The sequence below is a fragment of the Bubalus kerabau genome, chromosome 12, assembly GCF_029407905.1.
Source record: "Bubalus kerabau isolate K-KA32 ecotype Philippines breed swamp buffalo chromosome 12, PCC_UOA_SB_1v2, whole genome shotgun sequence".
Lineage (NCBI taxonomy): Eukaryota > Metazoa > Chordata > Mammalia > Artiodactyla > Bovidae > Bubalus > Bubalus kerabau.
Genome location: NC_073635.1, coordinates 51,084,632 through 51,105,563, shown reverse-complemented (window position 1 = coordinate 51,105,563; position 20,932 = coordinate 51,084,632). Strand labels below are relative to the sequence as shown.

The 20,932-nt window shown below is 40.1% G+C and overlaps 1 protein-coding gene across 4 annotated transcripts; it reads left to right on the top strand.

The window, feature by feature from the left end:
• The first annotated feature begins 32 nt into the window (after positions 1-32).
• Positions 33-20,884, top strand: COMMD6 (COMM domain containing 6). Of its 4 annotated transcripts, none has more exons than XM_055542663.1 (4): positions 33-182; positions 267-419; positions 14,241-14,393; positions 20,681-20,884. In XM_055542663.1, the coding sequence occupies exons 1-4, from the start codon at positions 117-119 to the stop codon at positions 20,729-20,731; spliced, it is 423 nt and encodes a 140-aa protein (XP_055398638.1). In that variant the 5' UTR covers positions 33-116; the 3' UTR covers positions 20,732-20,884. The 4 variants fall into 4 exon arrangements, with proteins under 4 accessions (XP_055398638.1, XP_055398640.1, XP_055398641.1 ...); XM_055542665.1 differs by having other exon boundaries at positions 267-486; XM_055542666.1 differs by lacking the exon at positions 33-182 and having other exon boundaries at positions 267-278.
• The last annotated feature ends 48 nt before the right edge of the window (positions 20,885-20,932 follow it).

Sequence of the window (20,932 nt, the reverse complement as noted above, 5' to 3'; positions counted from 1 at the left end):
AATAATACAAAGATGTTTCTATCCGCCCCCCCACGTACCCTGCGTGGGCCGGGCCTCGAGGGGCGGGAAGAGGAAGCGGAAGTGTTTGTGGCTCCTGGGAGCGTCCCCCAGAGTGGATGGTGAGAGCCCTGAACCGTGCTATGGAGGAGTCCAGTGAGCCTCAGTTGGATGCTAAGTCCAAGGTAAGGCCTGGTTTGAAAGGAACTGGGGCAGCGGGCTCCGAAGCAACACTGTTCCCTGAATTGTGTTTTCTGCTTCCATTTCAGGTCACCAACCAGGTGAGTGAGTGGCCATCCAGTCCCGTCCCCCGCCCGGCTCTGCTGGGCAAGGGATGGGCGACTGAACCTGGCCCCTCGCCTGCCGCCGGCAGCTGCGGGAGATGCCACCGTGAGCCTTTCCTGGCACGCCCTTCTACCAAGGCCTGTGTCCGCGAGCCCCTGAGTTTCGTTCCGCCTTCCTGATTGCTCCTTCCACTTTGCTCCTGAGGTTGTAGCCACTAATTTCCCCCAACCACTCCAGCCCAAAGAGTACAGATCAGATGTTAATCTTCCTTGATTAAGCGCCGTTGTTTCGACACTAGGTGCACAGTATTTGGGCATGTAATATATACAGAGAAGAAATTGTTAAAATTTACGAAGATAGCACCGCAAACATTTTCTTGGCCCTTAAAAAGCAGTTTGTTGACGATGAAGAGTTTACCTCTTTAACCTTTCAGTGTTTGTATTTTTTATGCTTGGGAAAAGAATTTGAATTTTTAAGCATATCTTAGGACAGTTTCTTTGTTGCAAGAGTTCCTGTCTTGTTTCAACGAATAAACTGTTTTTAGCAAGTGACTGGGAGAAGGCCCCCACTCCAGCACTCTTGCCTGGAAAATCCCATGGACGGAGAGCCTGGTGGGCTGCGGTCTGTGGGGTCGCACAGAGTCGGACATGACTGAGCGACTTCACTTTCGCTTTTCGCTTTCATGCATTGGAGAAGGAAATGGCAACCCACTCCAGTGTTCTTGCCTGGAGAATCCCAGGGACGGGGGAGCCTCATGGGCTGCTGTCTATGGGGTAGCACAGAGTCGGACACGACTGAAGTGACTTAGCAGCAGCAGCAAGTAACCTGTAACACTACCCAGAAGAGTATTAAAAGAGTATTTTAAACACAGAAGTTACCCACGACCACAAAAATATAAGGGCTGAGATAAATAAGGAGAACACAGGGACTGAGAGATGTCCATTGACTGCCCTCTGACATCTGGCTCCAGCTGACCTTGCTGCTGTTTTTGAGGATTCCTGAGAGATTGGGGGAAAAGCAGATAGTAATCAACCCCCTGTCTGGCTTTGCTCAGAGTTATTGCTTAATAACTTGAATTCAGTCTGTCATAAATCATCTCAACCATTTTCTTACATTAAGTCCTATGTTTATTTGAGTAAGGTATCCTGAGACTGAAGTATACTGGATTCCAGAGTTTTAAACATTGAACCTTTTTTTGAGTGGGGAGGGTGAAGGGGAAGGTGTGTTTGAAACAACACATTTATTCTTACAGTGCTGGAGATCAGAAGTTCAAAATTATCAAGAGGGAGGGGATATATGTATAATTATGACTGATTTGCATTGTATGGCAGAAACCAACACAACATTGTAAAGCAATTTTCCTCCAATTAAAAAATAAATTTAAGAAAAAGCCCAAAATTAGTCTCGTGGAACTAAAGTCAAGGTACCAGCAGGGCTGTGTTTCTTCTGGAAGTTTTAGGGGAGAATCTGCTTCCTTGTCTGTTTCAGCTTCCTGCATTCCTTCCCTGTGGCCTCTTCTTCCATCTTCAAAGTGCATCCTTCTGGCCTCTGCTTCTGTCATCACCTGTCTTTCCTGCTTTCATCACCATGTTGCCTTTTTTGATGCTGACCCTTCTCCACTTTCTTCTAAAGCCCAGCTGGATAATCCATAAAAACCTCCCCACATCAAGATCCTTAATTTAGACACATCTACAGAGTCTGTTTTGTCATGTAAAGTACCATATTCACAGGTTTCTGGGGGTTGCAATGTGGACATCTTTGGGGATTGTTGCTCAGTGTGCTCCACATCCCATCACGCACTCGTTCACATGTTACATGATTGTGCATAGAAAAAGCCAAGATAATTTACAAGTAGACTATTAGAAATGATATTAGAGTTTAGGAAGATGATTCAGTGTTTTTCTGTAGTTCTAACACAGAGAGTTGAAAAATATTTTTGAAAAGATGTCATTTTTAACATTAGTAGGTCGTAAGTGCCTTGCAATAAATCTAACAAAAGATGTTTGAACTTTTATGAATAAAATTATAAAAAGTGACTGACTTCTGGTTTCTGGTCCAGTGTGTAAGGAGTTTGGAAGTCATCACTCTGCCTTCAAATAAATGAAAAGCTGAACAGACTGAAAAATGAACAGTTCTTGGATTTGTCAGAGAAGTGAGGTCACAGGGCAAACTGCTGTCCCCTGAATTGGAGAGACAGGTGAATACAAAGAATCACAACTTGCCACAACACAAACCGCCATAAAATCCAGTGCCAGGGTAGGAAAACCCAAACTGTAATTGATGAATTCTTGGGAGGCTCACTGTAGACATTCAGTTCAGTAGCTCAGTTGTGTCCGACTCTGCAACCCCATGAATCACAGTACGCCAGGCCTCCCTGTCCATCACCAACTCCTGCAGTTTACTCAAACTCATGTCCATTGAGTTGGTGATGCCATCCAGCCATCTCATCCTCTGCCATCCCCTTCTTCTGACCCCAATCCCTCCCAGCATCAGGGTCTTTTCCAGTGAGTCAACTCTTCGCATGAGGTGGCCAAAGTACTGGAGTTTCAGCTTTAGCATCAGTCCTTCCAATGAACACCCAGGACTGATCTCCTTTAGGATGGACTGGTTGGATCTCCTTGCAGTCCAAGGGACTCTCAAGAGTCTTCTCCAACACCAGAGTTCAAAAGCATCAATTCTTCGGCGCTCAGCTTTCTTCACAGTCCAACTCTCACATCCATACATGACCACTGGAAAAACCATAGCCTTGACTAGACGGACCTTTGTTGGCAAAGTAATGTCTCTGCTTTTGAATGTGCTATCTAGGTTGGTCATAACTTTCCTTCCAAGGAGTAAGTGTCTTTTAATTTCATAGCTGCAAATACCATCTGCAGTGATTTTGGAGCTCCAAAAAATAAAGTCTGACACTGTTTCCACTGTTTCCCCATCTATTTGCCATGAAGTGATGGGACCAGATGGCATGATCTTAGTTTTCTGAATGTTGAGCTTTAAGCCAACTTTTTCATTCTCCTCTTTCACTTTCATCAAGAGGCTTTTGAGTTCCTTTTCACTTTCTGTCATAAGGGTGGTGTCATCTGCATATCTGAGGTTATTGATAGTTCTCCCGGCAATCTTGATTCCAACTTGTGCTTCTTCCAGTCCAGTGTTTCTCACGATGTACTCTGCATATAAGTTAAATAAGCAGGGTGACAATATACAGCCTTGACATACTCCTTTTCCTATTTGGAACCAGTCTGTTGTTCCATGTCCAGTTCTAACTGTTGCTTCCTGACCTGCATATAGGTTTCTCAAGAGGCAGGTCAGGTGTAGACAGGTGTGAGTTAAAATCTCAGTTACCCCACCCCCTACCCCCAGTTGTTAGGGGGACCTCACACTTCTGTTTTACCTCCAGTAACTCAAATGGAATATTATTCAAAGTTCATGATGTGCTTTTTGATGTGTTTTAAAATACAAAATGGTTATTTGTATTTAGTAGTATTGTAAGGGGAAAAAATCCTTGACATAGCGATGTCATTTCTATTTGTAGTATATGCTTTTTCAATGTACCAGATATAGCTCATTTTTAGGACTAATGCTAGTTTAAATTCTTTGAGCTGTAATACCTTCTGTCTTTAAATATTTCTCACCAGTATAAGAATCAGCAAGATTATTTGGGACCACACGCCCAGTGAGAGTTCACACCTCACATACAGTCCATCAGCAAGCATTCCCTCTTACATTCTCTAAATTTATCTCCCCTTGCTGCCATCATCTTCTTGTGTAGATACTGTTGTTGTTTAGTCACAAGTCATGTCCAGCTCTGTGCATCCCTGTGGACTGTAGCCTGCCAGCTCCTCTGTCCATGGGCCTTCCCAGGCAAAAATACTGGAGTGGGTTTCCATGTCCTCCTCCAGGGGATCTTCATGACCTAGAGATTGAACCCATGTCTCCTGTATTGCAGGCAGATTCCGTACCACTGAGCCACCAGGGAAACCCCTAGATACTACATTTGGCTCACAGTTTGGTCTTTTTGTTTTCCTTCTTAAAACTTCCATGTGCTGTTCATCAATCTGGAGTGACTTTTGCCATCTAGACCAGGTCTTTTCCCTTCTTGAAGCCAATTATAAGAGAGAATTTCTGTCTCACTAGAAAAAAGTCTTACGTGTTTCTTTGGAAGGAATGATGCTAAAGCTGAAATTCCAGTACTTTGGCCACCTCATGCGAAGAGTTGACTCATTGGAAAAGACTGATGCTGGGAGGGATTGGGGGCAGGAGGAGAAGGGGATGACAGAGGATGAGGTGGCTGGATGGCATCACTGACTCGATGGATGTGAGTCTGAGTGAACTCTGGGAGTTGGTGATGGACAGGGAGGCTTGGCGTGCTGTGATTCATGGGGTCGCAAAAAATCGGACACGACTGAGCGACTGATCTGATCTGATCTGAAAGGCTCTTCAAACGATGACCCTTTGTTTCTTCCACACTCTTCTAGCTCATGCCACTCCAGCCTTGTTCTCCAGGTATCCATGTGGCTTTTTCCTTCACTTGACTCAGGTGTCTCTGCATTCAGAAATCATCTCCTCATAGAGATCTGCCCCGGGCTGTAACTATATAGCCTTCCTGGCCACTCTGTCCCCTTATGTGCATTTTTAAAACCTCTTTTGGGACTTCCAGTGATTAAGACTGAGCTCCCACTGCAAGGGGTGCAGTTTCCATCCCTGGTTGGGGCACTAAGAGACCATATGCCAGGAGGTGTGGCCAAAAAAAATTATTGTTTTTCACACTTTCTGCAACCATATTGTATATGTATTTGCTTATTGTCTGTCTTCCCAAATAGAATGTAAGTTTCTGAGGTCAGGAACTTTAATTTTTTTAATAGTCCCAGTGCCTAGAACATAGTATTGCTATTGTTTCCTAAGTACTTCACTGAATATTAGGGCATAGAGACATAGTAACTTGTCCAAAGCCACATGGGTAGAAGGATGCAGAGGTGAACTTCAAACTCAGGTCTGTCGACTTGAGTCTGAACTTGTTAAATTTAACAAACCATCCCATCTTATCCAGCACCAGAAGGCCTAAGGTTACTCATTGGTTCACATTCCGATACTTACAATCATTGTTTTGAACTAATTCGCGGTTCCCTTTTATAGATGTCTAATTAGGACTCCTTATCATAGATGAATGATTGTTGCCACATTTTATTGCTTTCCTTCTTGCTAATTTTATAGTATAAATCAACAGAAGGATGTGTATTGACACATGACATCTAGTGCCATTTTCCCTCTTCCTATTTATGAGATACGTGTGCGAGCTAAGTCGCTTCAGTTGTGTCTAACTCTTTGTGACCCCATGGATTCTAGCCCACCAGGCTCCTCTGTCCATGGGATGCTCCAGGCAAGAATACTGGAGTGGATTACCATTCCCTTCTCCAGGGGATCTTTCCAACCCAGGGACTGAACCTGTATCACTTGAATCTCCTGCATTGGCAAGTGGGTTCTTTACGACTATGGTCACCTAACATAATATATATGAGACAGTGACTTAAATTTTTGTACAGTTTGTGTAATAATTTAAAAAATGCATGACCGTTCTCCTGTGTGTTGTACTGGGAGCTGCAAGTCACATGAGGATGTATGAACTCCCTTCAGGGACTTTGCAGTCCAGTAGAGGGTCGGGGCGGAGAAGGCAATGGCAACCCACTCCAGTACTCTTGCCTGGAAAATCCCATGGATGGAGGAGCCTGGTGGGCTGCAGTCCACGACTTCACTTTCACTTTTCACTTTCATGCATTGGAGAAGGAAATGACAGCCCACTCCAGTGTTCTTGCCTGGAGAATCCCAGGGACAGGGGAGCCTGGTGGGCTGCCGTCTATGGGGTTGCACAGAGTCGGACACGACTGAAGTGACTTAGCAGCAGCAGCAGCAGCAGAGGGTGGGGGAGGGAGACAGATCCACAGATGAGTACTGTTCAAGGCAGAATGTTCTAAGTGCCACGGCGTAAAAAGTGACATGAACATTCATGGAAAGGTTGAGTAAACCACGAAGGACTTCACGGCAGGGAAAACTGGGAGGCATTTTGAATTTTAGATAGACCTTTGAGAGTTGTATTCTAGAGGAATGAGCAGCATGAACAAAAGTGTAAAGACTGAAAGATAATGTAAAGAAAGGATGCGGTCCAGCTTGAGCACGAAAGTGATTTGGGACTGTGCTCTGAGGGGTCTTAACTGCCAAGGGAAGGGTTGTAACTAGTTCTCGAGGCAGTAGGGTTTTGACCCGCGATGCTAGATTTGGTTCCTTTATAAGTAGTGTTTAGAGTCTCCTCTGGATTGGAGCTGAGAAAGACCAAAGGCAAGAAACTTAATTAGGGATCCGCAGTAAAATTGAAGGCAAGCCTTTTTTTTTTTAAGTCATTTGTTTATCTCATCTTTGGCTGCTCTTGAGTCTTAATTGCTATATGCAGGCTTCCTCAAGTCGTGAGTGGGGGCTGCTCTTCCTTGCAGTGCACAGGCTTCTCATTGCGGCGGCCTCTCGTGATGGAGCACGGACTCTAGCACAGATTTCAGTAGTTGTGGCTCGTGGTCTTTAGAGTGTGGGCTTCAGTAGTTGTGGTGCATGGGCTCGGTTGCCCCATGGCTTGTGGGATTTTCTCCGACCAGGGATTGAAGCTGCGTCCCCTGCATTGGCAGGTGGTTTCTTAACCACCGGACCTCCAGGGAAGTCTGAAGGCAGGCTTTTTAAAAGACTTTGTAATGGTGAGATTGGGAAGGAGGGAGTAAATGTCAGTGGCATTGACTGAAATCAGATCTTGAGTACCTAGGAATTTGTAAGTGTTTTGTGTTGCAGAGAGAGAAAAATCAAAATTAACTGAAGTTTCAAACCTGAGCCACTTGGAAAATAGGTCATTAAAACATTGTTTTAATTATTTGTATTTGCTACAGTTTCTATAAATGAATAGAGTTAAGATTAGCTAGTTTTGAGATTTCATTTTTGATAAATCATCATGTATTGTAGTAAGTTTATTAACAAAACTATTTTCAGCTAGTTGTATTTGCTCTGTTTGAGTTATCTGTCACCGCATGACAAACCACCCCAAACTTCGTGACTTAAAACAGCTGTTTAATTGTTTCTCATGAGTCTGTGGGTTAACTGGGCTTAGCTGGGTGGTGGTTTCTACGCCCTCTCAGGTCAGCTGGGACCTCAGTCATCTAGGAGCCTAATTGGGCCGGAAGTGAAGAGGTCTCACGTGCTAGTCACAACCTGGCCTGAGAGCTCAGTTGGAGCTGATCATAGGCGTGACTTGGTTCTTCCTCATGTGGCTGCTCACGTCATGGTGGCTGGGTTCCAAGTGGGTAGGTCCCAAGATCCAGCATTCCATGAAGAAGGAAGCACACGCTTCCAGTTCTCCTAAGGCTCAGGCTCACAGGTTCCAGAGCACCTCTTCTGCCATATTTTACTTGTCAAAACAAGCACAGGTACAGCTCAGATTTGTGCAGGGAGAAAATAAGTCCCCCTTCTTGATGTGAGGAGTGACGTGTACTTACAGAGAAGAGTGGAATTAGTTTTTGGAAACTGTCTTTGGAGATCACTTACCATATACCCCTGAATTTCTAAACATATTAGTTCAACAGATAACTTATTGGAACATTCAGTTTGTATCAGATCAGATAATGTTATAGTAGATTCAATATTAACTAGATAGCCATTTCCCCCTATAGTGACATAGGGGATGAACCATAATTAACATGATTTTAGAAACTGTTCTAAAGGCTTCCCTGGTGCTCAGCAGTAAGGTATCCGCCTGCCAATGTAGGAGACCCAAGTTCAATGCCTGGGTCAGGAAGATTCCCAGGAGAAGGAAATGGCAACCCACTCCAATATTCTTGCCTGAGAAATCCCATGGACAGAGGAGCCTGGCGCGCTAACAGTCCATGGGGTCACAAAGAGTTGGACATGATTTAGCAACTAAATAAAATCATTAAGTCCTCTGAAGAAAATCAAAGCATGGATGAAGGTGCTGCTGAGCAAGATGAGAAAGGCTTAGCAAACATTGTCCACTTAGGCTAGAGCTAAGAATATTCACAGGTGGCTAGTGGCTACTGTATTGGACAATGCATGTCTAGCATTTAGAAGATGCTAAACATTTTTGCCCCATCCCAGACCTGTCTGCTTTTCTTTACCTATTAGAACTTCCTGTAATTCGGAATCATTGTCTTGTTGCAGCTAAGTATTGATATAATGAAAAGGGCTGGGATATGGAATCAGACAAATTTGGATTTGAATACCAGCTGTATTAGTTTTGTATCCTTGGATGAGTTGCTTAACCAATCTTTTCCTTATAGTACTTTAGAGAGCAGTTAATGTGTACAGAATACTTTGCATTTGAAAACTTTCATTTAAAAAAGGAGAGAACATATAAGGGTGTATTTTGTGATTCTGGCTATAAAACTTGCATACAAAAACTAGGAATGAGGACACAGGAATATGACGATAGTTTTTCAGATAGCAGAGTTTTGCATGATTATTTTTTAAATTTTCTCCTAGTTGTATTTTGAAAAATAAATTTAAACTGAAATGGTCTTAAAATTTTTTTCTTTGTACACAGTTTTTATTGTGATGTTTTTATGTTACTGATAACTTCAGCCATAATTTCTTGTTATTGTTCAGTTGCTAAGTTGTGTCCAACTCTTTGCGACCCTGTGTATTGCAGCATGCCGGGCCTCCCTGTCCTTCATTATCTCCTGGAGTTTACTCAAACTCATGTCCATTGAGTTGGTGATGGCATCCAACCATCTCATCCTCTGTCAACCCCTTCTCCTCTTGCCCTCAGTCTTTTCCCAGCATCAGGGTCTTTTCCAATGAGTTGGCTCTTTGTATAAGGTGGCCAAAGCACTGGAGCTTCAGCATCAGTCCTTCCAATGAATATTCAGGGTTGATTTCCTTTAGGATTGACTGGTTTGATTTCCTTGCTGTCCAAAGGACTCTCAAGCATCTTCTCCAGCACCTCAATTCGAAAGCATCAATTCTTCAGTGCTCAGCCTTCTTTATTGTCCAACTCTCACATCCATACATGACTACTGGAAAAACCGTAGCTTTGATTGTATGGTCCTTTGTAGGCAAAGTGATGTCTCTGATTTTGAATATATGAATATACTGTCTAAGTTTGTCATTGCTTTTCTTCCAAGGAGCAAGTGTCTTTGAATTTCATGGCTGAGGTCACCATCTGCAGTGATTTTGGAGCCCAAGAAAAGAAAATTGCCACTGTTGCCATTTTTCCCAACCTATTTACCATGAAGTCATGGGACCAGATGCCATGATCTTTATTTTTGAATGTTGAGATATAAGCCAGCTTGTCAACTAATTTTAGTGTGACAGACTACAGCTAATTTCTTTGTTTACCTTTTTATCTATACTTGCATCTTGATTGTTTTTTTTTTCTTTGTATTCATTTTACTTATGGATATTCTCTCTCTCTTTTTTTTACTACTGGGTTTTTCTGTATTTTTTCTTTTAAAATCATTTCCTTCATTCTATAATAAATTTGAACTATATTGCTTTATTTATACTATAGTAACAAAGGGATTTTTCCGAGAATTAGGTCTTCCTAAAGAGTGAACAGTCTAGTTTTGGGCTAAGAGAACACAGGGATCTGGTGGAATTTTTCCAGGAAAAACAAAATGCAGTGGACAGATCGTCCAGTGTGTTGACGGGAGTTTTATGGCTCTCATGGAATATTGGGTCTAAACTGGTAATTGACACAAGAAAACTAAAGGAGAAAAAAAGTCACTTATTAACTCAAGTATTAACATCCCTGAAAAAGAGTCATACAAGGAGGGTGTTTCATTAAAGCTTTAAGGAGTGAAGGACGTCTAACTTGTACTGTTTCACAAAATAGAAAGAGGAACTATCCCAACTGCTTTTAAGGGTATTATATTTTTGATACCTGTAGTAGACAGAACAACCATTTTCCAAAGACATCCTAATCTCAGAACCTGTGAATATGTGACATTACATGGCAATGGGCAATTATAGTAGCAGATGGAATGAAGGTTGCAAATCTGCTGAGTTTAAAATAGATGTCAAAGATTTTCCAGGTGGACCATGTAGAATCACAAAGGTCCTGAAAAGTGGAAGAAGTCAGAAAAGAAGGTTAGAGTGCTGTAACACAAGAAAGGCTCAACCAGCAATCACTGGCTTTGAAAATGGAAGAGGACCATGAGCCAAAGTCGGTGGAAGGCCTCTAGAAGCTGAAAAAGGCAAGGAGCCTCCAGAAAGGAGTGCCGCCTTGCTGATACTTTGATTTGAGCCCATTGAGACCTGTTTTGGATTTGTGATCTCCAGAACTGTATGAGCTAATGAATGTACATTATTTTAAGCCTTTAAATTTATTTGTTATTAAATTTATTTATTTAAACAAACAAACAAAAAGCTCTTTTCCCCACAATAAATGACAGCTGTCCCTATTTTCCCATCTGCCAGTTCCACCATCATAATGGTCAGTGAATTGCAACATTGTGATCTTTAATTGCTGTTCTTCTTGAAATGTTCTGGATAATCCAGAGTTTTATTTCAGACTTTACAGTATTTTACTCTATCATTTTATTGTAGACAGTAAAAATATAACTTCTTGCATCAATGAGTTGTATGCCTGAATACATTTAAAAAATGATTGGTTAGGTTTCTGAATGTCACCATTTAACTGGTGTAAAATGATATCTCTAATCATGAACTCCCTTGAAGTCTGTTCTGAAATTTCTAGCAGCTTAGTGAACATTCCTATTTAGATATTCCTTATCCCTTTTCTTTTTGTTAATTTTATTGGAGTATGGTTGATTTACAATATTGTGTTTTGGGTGTACAACAAAGTGATTAAGTTATATATACATATACATATATTAATTGTTTTTTAGATTCTTTTCTCAAATAGGTTATCGCATTTTGATAATACTTTTAGACTTAAAATATAAAAAGTCCTGGTTCCTATATGATATATTCTCCTAGTCATTCGGGCTCAAACTCTTCTAGTTGTGTTTGATACCTCCCTTAACCCTGCAGACAATCATCAAGACTGTCAAGTCATTCTTTTATCAATAAGCCTAATCCTGCTTGTCACCATTGTAGTTCCAGTACAGAAAACCTTGAACCTGGATTACTGTGTTCTCCTGCCACCAGATGAATATTTTTAAATCAATACTTTCATGCTGTTCTCTGTACTCAGAAACTTTTAGTGAGTACCCGTTGCCAATTGGAAACGTTTAAATAACTGACATGATAATGTTTTTCATAATAAGATAAAATACAGTTGACCCTTGAACAGTATAGGGATTAATCAATATGTAATTTATAGTTGGTCCTCCATATCCTGGGTTCTTCTGCCTATAGGTGGATTCAACCAACTGCAGACCGTGTAGTACTCTGCTATTTACTATTAAAAAGCATCTGTGTGTAAGTGGATCCCTGCATTCAAACCCACATTTTTAAAGAGTCAACTCTAAATGAGAGTATTTTGAAAATTTGTACAGTTTTGCAAAAAGTTATGGCTTCTTGATTCTTGAACTTTTGTCAGCTTTATTTTCCATACTTTTAAGAACCTTTCACTTGAAGACAGATAAATGCTCTGCCTGACCTGCATATAGGTTTCTCAAGAAGCAGGTCAGGTGGTCTGGTATTCCCATCTCTTTCAGAATTTTCCACAGTTTCTTGTGATCCACACAGTCAAAGGCTTTGGCATAGTCAATAAAGCAGAAATAGATGTTTTTCTGGAACTCTCTTGCTTTTTCCATGATCCAGCGGATGTTGGCAATTTGATCTCTGGTTCCTCTGCCTTTTCTAAAACCAGCTTGAGCATCTGGAAATTCACTGTTCACGTATTGCTGAAGCCTGGATTGGAGAATTTTGAGCATTACTTTGCTAGCATGTGAGATGAGTGCAATTGTGTGGTAGTTTGAGCATTCTTTGGCATTGCCTTTCTTTGGGATTGGAATGAAAACTGACCTTTTCCAGGCTTGTGGCCGCTGCTGAGTTTTCCAAATTGGCTGGCATATTGAATGTAGCACTTTCACAGCATCATCTTTCAGGATTTGAAATAGCTCAACTGGAATTCCATCACCTCCACTAGCTTTGTTCATAGTGATGGTTTCTAAGGCCCACTTGACTTCACATTCCAGGATGTCTGGCTCTAGGTCAGTGACCACACCATCGTGATTATCTGGGTTGTGAAGATCTTTTTTGTACAGTTCTTCTGTGTATTCTTGCCACCTCTTCTTAATATCTTCTGCTTCTGTTAGGTCCATACCATTTCTGTCCTTTATTGAGCCCATCTTTGCATGAAATGTTCCCTTGGTATCTCTAATTTTCTTGAAGAGATCTCTAGTCTTTCCCATTCTATTGTTTTCTCTATTTCTTTGCATTAATCACTGAGGAAGGCTTTGTTATCTCTTCTTGCTATTCTTTGGAACTCTGCATTCAGATGCTTGTATCTTTCCTTTTCTCCTTTGCTTTTCGCTTCTCTTCTTTTCACAGCTATTTGTAAGGCCTCCCCAGACGGCCATTTTGCTTAAGTGAAGCTAATTTTCTGAAAGACTGGCCCAGTTTAGACTACCATCAGTGCACTGTGACACATCCTTCCATGCCAGTTTTAGAACTGTCAAACTTAAAATTGTGCTACTTTGGTGCGTGTGTAGTGATATCTCTGTGGTTTAAATGTCCATTTTCCTGTTTCCTTTCATATATTTATCAGCTTGTAGTTCTTTTCTTGTTTACCCATTATCCTTTCTCTATTTTTGTATGGGAAACTGTTATTTAAAAAGGACCTGTACAGTCTTTTTACTTATCAAAGATGTTAACCTTTTATCAGGATCAGCCTGGCCTTCATACTGTAGCTGATTTTGTCTAAAGCCAGTCTGAAGATGGGAGGAAAGTTTCGTCCTTATATTAAACCCACCTTTTATAAAATTTTATTAATAAGTAAAGCTGTTTGCCCAGTAAGCATTCATTTGGTCGCAAAAGGTATTGGTCAGTAGGTATTTTTGATAAGTGCCTATGTGTCCTACCTATCTGCCTAAGCTTTGGGTACAAGATACAAAATTTTCTTCCGTATACTATCTTAAGGTTTGAGCTCTGTATTAAGGGCTGCATTTATCCAGTCCTGTTTTATGTCATGGAAACACTGAGCAATCATGGAAAAGAATTAGCTAGAAAGTGTTGATAGAAAGTATTACATACTCCAAAGCATGTAATCTTTGGAGTCAAAAAGACTTTGGTTTCAGCTGAGTCCAGAAATGTGTGACCTTGTGCATTTTATATCAGCTCTCTGAAATTCAGTTTTATTATCTGCAAAATGGAAATTATAGTCTATAATGTTATGATGATTCAGTGTGGCATTTAATGCATGTAAACTGCCTAGCACATCACCTGACAAGTATCCATCAGCAGTGATGAAATCTAAAACCACCTCCCCCAGTATTCATGCTAGCGTAAGGTTTCAGGTCAAGGACTGAGATGAGGAAGGAAACGAATTGTTCTCATGTGTGCCTCAGTCAATATGAAGATGGTGTATAACTCACGTTCCACTTTAGGACTTTCGGGTTGTGAAATGCGGGAAGGGCATAAGTGGAACAGGAAAATGAGATAAGAGATGATTCAAAAGTCCCCTTAAGGACAGAAGCAAACTGAAAAAAAAAACAAAGGAAAACGATATTGACATATCTGCCTCCCTTACACATCTGGTGGAAAATTTTGTTTTTGTGTTTTCCCTTTTGTAATTATGACAGTGTTGTTGTTTTCCAGCCCTGTTTGTGTCCCTTTGCCTCTCTCCATGTTCATTTGATTATTATCCCCCTAACAATATTACGTTGAAGACATTTTCTTTTATTATGATTGCACTTGAAGTTAAAACTTGAATTTGAGAGCAGTAAATTTGAATAAATATCTGCATTCAGGGCAATGTTATAACTGGTGTATTATTGTGAACTCTTTTATTACAGCTCATAGATTTTGAGTGGAAGCTGGGTATGGCTGTGAGCTCCGACAGCTGCAGATCTCTTAAGTATCCTTATGTTGCAGTGATGCTCAAAGTGGCAGATCATTCAGGCCAAGTGAAGAACAAGTCCTTTGAAATGACAATCGCACAGTTTCAGGTTTGTGATATAACTCATTCAGTTTTAGCTGTTATTCTATAACTGCTGCTTAAAAAGATACATAAAATCATTTTTAAGAGAAAATTTTAACTTTATTTGCAATTCTTTTGAGTGCTTTACATTTAACACATACAAAAGATCTCAATTTGTTTTATTTTGGAATTATTAATATATTATTTTTAATATAATATGTTGAATTTGTATACTTTGACACTCCATCACTTCCATAGTACTCATCTGTGAGTATATTTAAGAAACTTGCATCTTTTCTAGCAGGGTATTTACTTTGTATTTAACTGTTTTATTCTTCATAGGCTTAATATTTAAGAATGACGAAGCTGAATGAATCTTACCTTTGAACAGTATTGACCTTGAATTTTCTGACTAATAATGTTTACTAAATGCAGATCAGACCACTAATACTAGTACTTGATAGCTAATTTTATCTGCTAGGGTTTTGAGTAACTTAGTAGCTTATATTTAGAATCATGTTATATATATTATTATTTTTAGTGTGTGTGTGCACAGGCACACTCAGTTGCTCGATGTGTCCAATTCTCTGTGGGCCCATGGAGTAAAGCCCACCAGGCTCCTCTGTCTGTGGAATTCTCCACGCAAGAATAGTGGAGTGGATTGCCATTTCATCCCCCAGGGGATCTTCCTGAGCAAGGGATCAAACCTGTAACTTGAGTCTCTTGCATTTGCAGGCGGATTCTTTATCACTGCACCACCTGGGAAGCCCATTATATATATTATTATTTCACCTCTTTTCTGTAAGCAAGAAAGGGAGAAAGAAGGTAGATGAGAAATCAGATTTTCTTTTCAATATACATACCCGGAAATGCTTTGTCTTTGGCTAATTTAACTGACCTTAGAGTTTTGTCTTTGTTTGCTCATTTTGATACCTATGGTGAGTGAATAGATATGAATTCTTACTTACAACTCTTCCTACTCTAAAAAAGTCAAATAATCTAAGAAAGGCCACCAAGATGAATGGAATGGAAATGTAATGAGAATTCTTTATAAAACTGAAAATATATTGGTCCCAGACTTCTTTCTTTTTTCTTCTTGATATATATATTTTATTGAAGTATGGTTGACTTACAGTGTTTCAGGTACACAGCAGGGTGATTCAGTTATACATATACATATGTTATTTTTGAGATTATTTTCCATTATAGGTTATTACAAGATATTGACTATTGTTCCCTGTGCTATACAGTATACCTTTGTTGCTTATTGTAGATCTGCTATTTCTTTTAGATTAGAAATCTAGCATTCTGTTCATACAAAATCAAGTGGAATCAAAATGTCATAATTTTTTTAGACAAAATTTATGTTTTCTAAAATATATATATATATATATTACACATACTATAGATATATATACACACACACACACACATATATATGTATACAAAAGCTTTTCTACCACACTTGATAAAGACTTGACAAGGAACTTAAAAAAGAGAGAGAGAAAAGTTGGAGACATTGGAAAGTATAAACTAAGTGAAATGGGAGCACTGAATATGGAATAGAAAAAATGGAACAAACTAGATAAAAATAAAAGATCATCATATAGTCCAGTTGTTTTTAAACATGGCTGCTCATTAGAAACATATCTGGGGTTTTGAAGAAAAAAAGTAATACCTGGGCATTTGTATTTTTTACCAAACCAAGATAATTCTCATATGCATCTGGATTTTGAAAAGTGATTACAAGTTTTTCTATTAAATAGCAATTTTGGTGATACAGAATTCTATTATTTTTCTGTTGACCAGTCATGATACAATGGTATTAAGTGAGTAATAGTTATATAATTACAGTAGTAAAAGATGTTTATCAGTTTTCATAATCAGTAGCCAGACAAAAAAGAAAAGATAATTACAGTTGCAAGCCATAATGGGAACATGATTAACCTAACAGTGTAAAATAATTACATGCACTTTGGGGGGTCAAGCAGAGTGATGTGGTAAGTCGAACTGCATACATGCATATGTTTTCATCTGCCTGGCCAGTCTGTGTCTTTTGGTTGGCACATTCAGTCCATTTACATTTAAGGTAATTATCGATATGTACGATCCTATATCCACTGAAGGAGAGTCTTTCTGGGTAGAGTATTCCTCGTTGTAGGTTCTTCCCTTCCATCACTTTAAATACTTCGTGCCTTTCTCTTTGGGCTTGTAGAGTTTCTGTTGAGAAATCACCTGGCAACCTGATGGGAGTTCCCTTGTATGTTGTGTGTCGTTTTTCCCTTGTTGCTTTTAATATTTTATCTTTGTCAGTTTAAGAATTGTGTATCTTGGAGTGTTCCTCCTTGGGTTCATCCTGCCTGGGACTCTTCTGCTTTTCCTGGACTTGGTTGATTGTTTCCTTTCCCATCTTAGGGAAGTTTTCAGCTATTATTTCTTCAAATATTTTCTCAAGTCCTTTCTCTCTCCTCCTCCTACTGCTAAGTCGCTTCAGTCATGTCCGACTCTGTGCGACCCCATAGATGGCAGCCCACCAGGCTCCCCCATCCCTGGGATTCTCCAGGCAAGAACACTGGAGTGGGTTGCCATTTCTTTCTCCAATGCATGAAAGTGAAAAGTGAAAGGGAAGTCGCTCAGTCGTGTCCGACTCTTCGTGACCCCATGGACTGCAGCCTTCCAGGCTCCTCCGTCCATGGGATTTTCCAGGCAAGAGTACTGGAGTGGGGTGCCATTGCCTTCTCCGTTCCTCCTCCTGAGACCACTGTAATGCGAATGTTGGTGCTTTAATGTTGTCCCAGAGGTCTCTTAGGCTGTCTTCATTTTTTTTTTTTTTTCGTTTTTTTTCTGTATTCTGTTCTGCGGTAGTGATTTCTGCCATTCTGTCCTTCAGGTCATTTATCCGTTCTTCTGCCTCCATTATTCTGCTATAGATTCCTTCTAGTGTATTGTTCATCTCTGTTTGTTTGTTCTTTAGTTCTTCTAGATCTTTGGTAAACATTTCTTGCATTTTCTCTGTTCTGTTTCTGAGATCCTGGATCATCTTCAATATCATTATTCTGAATTCTTTTTCTAGAAAGATGCCTATCTCTACTTCATTTAATTGTTTTTGGGGTTTTTATCATGTCCCTTCATCTGGGTTATAACTCTCTACTTTTTCATCCTGATTAATTTTCTGTAATGTGGTTTTTGTCTTAGTCACTGTGGGACTGTGGTTCTTCTTGCTTCGTCTGTCTGCCCTCTGGTGGATGAGGCTAAGAGGCATGTGTAAGCTTCCTGATGGGAGGGAGAAGGTGGGAAAAACTAGGTCTTGCTCTGGTGGGCAGGGCCTTGCTCAGTAAATCTTTAATCCAATTATCTGCTGATGGGGAGTCGAACTCCCTCCCTGTTAGTCATTTGGCTTGAGGCGACCCAGCCCCGGGGTCTGTGGGCTCTATGGTAGGGTTAATGACAGCCTCCAAGAGGGCTTATGCCAAGGGGGACCATCCAGGACTGCTGCTACCAGTGCCTCCATGCCTGTGGTGAGCCGTTGCCAACGCATGCATCCACAGAAGACTCCCTGACACTCGCGGGTAGTTTTGGTTCAGTCTCCTGTGGGTTTGCTGCTCCTTTACTTTGGGTCTTGGTGTATAAAAGATTTTGTTTGTGCCCTCCAAGACTGGAGTTTCTGTTTCCCCAGTCTTATGGAGGTCCTATAATTAAATTCCACTGGCCTTCAAGGTCAGATTCCCTGGGAATTCCTAGTCCCTTTGTCAGATTCCCTAGGCTGGAAAGCCTGATATGGGGCTCAGAACCTCCACAAGTGGGAGAACCTCTTTGGTATAATTGTTCTCCAGTTTCTGGGTTGCCTCCCTGGTGGGTATGGGATTTGATTTTATTGGGGTTGTGCCCCTCCCTCTGCCGTGGCTTCTTTGTCTTTGGGTGTGGGTATCGTTTTTTGGTGTGTTCCAGTGTCCTCCTGTTGATAGTTGTTGAACAGCTGGTTGCAATTTTGGTGCTCTTGCAAGAGGAGATGAGTGCACGTCCTTCTACTCCACCATCTTGAACTGGAACCCCAGACTTCTTTTTTAAGAAAAGCTCCTCATATACCACTCAAGGGTGCTTTTTTGTAATTTATTTATTTTCGTTGTTGCTCAGGCTTTTCTGTATTTGCAGCAAGTGGGGGCTAGATGCAGTACATGGGCTTCTCTTGTTCTGGAGGACAGGCATGTGGTCTTCGGTGGTTATGACACATAGACTTAGTTGCTCCAAGACATGTGGGATCTCCCTGGACCAGGGATTGAACCCATGTCTCCTGCATTGGCAGGCAGATTCTTTATCACTGAGCCACAAGGGAAAGCCCTCTGGGATGCTTTTGATTTCTTTTACAAACTGTATTTCCCCCCAGCTTTATTGGGGTAAAATTGACAGAAATTGTATACATGCAAGGTATACTGTGTGATATTTGGGTGTATGTTTACATTATGAAAAGATTCCTACTGTCAAACTAATTAATATATCCATCATCTCACATAGTTAACATTTTGTGTGTGTGTGGTAAAAACTTGAAATCTCTTCTCTAGCAGATTTCAAATATGTAATACATTATTATATTATTAACTGTGGCCATCACCTATGCCTTAGATCTCCAGAGCTTACTTACCTTGTAACTGAAAAGTTCTACTTCTTGACCAGCATTTCCTCATGTCCTCTACCTTCCCAGCCTTGGTAACTGCTATCTATTCTCTGTTACCATGAATCTCACTTTTTTTAGATTCCACGTATAAGTAAGATCATGCAGTATTTGTCTTTCTGTGTCTGGCTTATTTTACTTAGCATATTGTCCTCCAGGTTCACCCATATTGTCAAAAATAGCACAACTGCCTTCTCTTCAAAGGATGAATAGTACTGTGTATATATACACACCACATTTTCTTTACCCATTCATCTGTCAGTAGACACCTGGGTTGTTTCCACACCTTGGCTATTGTGAGTAATGCTGCATTGAATCTGAGAGTGCAGATATCTTTTTGAGGTAGTGATTTTAAGGATTTTCTTTCCTTTTAATTTCTTTCTCTTAGAACTGATATGTCCACTTTAGAACAAAAAAGGGTCATGCTTCAACACTGTTAATGTGAAGTGGTGTCTTGGAAGTAGTTAAGACAAGGTTGAAAAGAAATAAATGCAGTGTATGTGATATATGAGTAGCCTTCAGCTGAATATAAAGACCAAATCCACTTCAAAAAATAATACAGGTCTCAGTCCTTTTGTAATTTATAATACTGGCCTAATTCTTATTTTTCTTTGCTGCATTTTTGCTCCCAGATTCTACCTCTTAAAATTTTCTCAGGAAAAAGATCACAAATGGGACAGCTCTTTTAAAGTTAGTTCTTACATGGCTGATAGCTAACCAGGCAGTCAGAGCCTGTTAGTCCCATTACAAAACTGAGGATGAAGGAACATTCTTTGAGCTTTTGACTAATATCTTTAGTAGCTGAAATTATGATCATCAGTATATGTTTTTGAACAAATGTTTACTTTCTCCTATTAAAATTTATTATTTTAATAATAAAATTTATTATTATTAAAAATAATAAATTTACACATGACATAAAACAAAATACAGATACTCTTTTAAGAAGCAAAATAGAGAATTAAGTCCAAAGAAGAGGGAAAATATGAGGATATAAATCCAGGTGGTGCTAGTGGTAAAGAATCCTCCTGCTAATGCAGGAGACGCAAGAGATGCTGGTTCGATCCCTGAGTCAGAAAGATCCCCTGGAGGAGGAAACAGCAATCCACTCTAGTAACCTTGTCTGGAAAATCCTGTGGACAGAGAAGCCTGGCAGGCCCTAGTCCATGGTATTGCAAAGAGTCAGACACGACTGAGCACACACGCATATAAGCTGCTATTAGTGTTAGGTCTCTCTTATTGTAACTGACAAGACAGCCTCTATCAATCACCCTGAAATGCAGTCTTGCACTAAATTAAAACTGGTTCAAAGCCTGGGACCCAATGTGTCATTTTTTAAAAGTCTTTATTGTCTATGACAGCGCTGGACGTTTAATAAATCTTTCTGGTGTGGTCTCAAAGAACTTTGTTGGATGCTTTCAGAAAGTTTATTTATGAGCTGATTATTCAACCCTACAGTAGTAGTTTTGCTTGCACCAGATTACACCTTTTGCTTCTTATAGTAACCTTCGAATAATAATAGTTGAGGATTTAACATTAAAATGCAGACTTAATAAGTTATAGACCCTCCTCTGGACAGATATAATTAAAAGAACTAAAGAATCCTCTAAAAGCAAAATTAATATTGTTTCCCCCTTTCTCCTCAGAATTTCTACAGACAATTCAAGGAAATTGCTGCAATTATTGAAACTGTGTGAAAACTGATTCTAAACCGAAAATAATCTAAAATCACGGACTTCACTTTCTGCAACAAAGCTGCTTAAGGATTAAATGATATTTATTGAATGAAAATTATACTTTTGGTTTTCCACTTTTTAAAATAATAATAAAAAAAATCAGACAAACAGGAATTACAAAGTGGTGATTGATGCACAGCTTTGTGAATGTACCAAGAACCA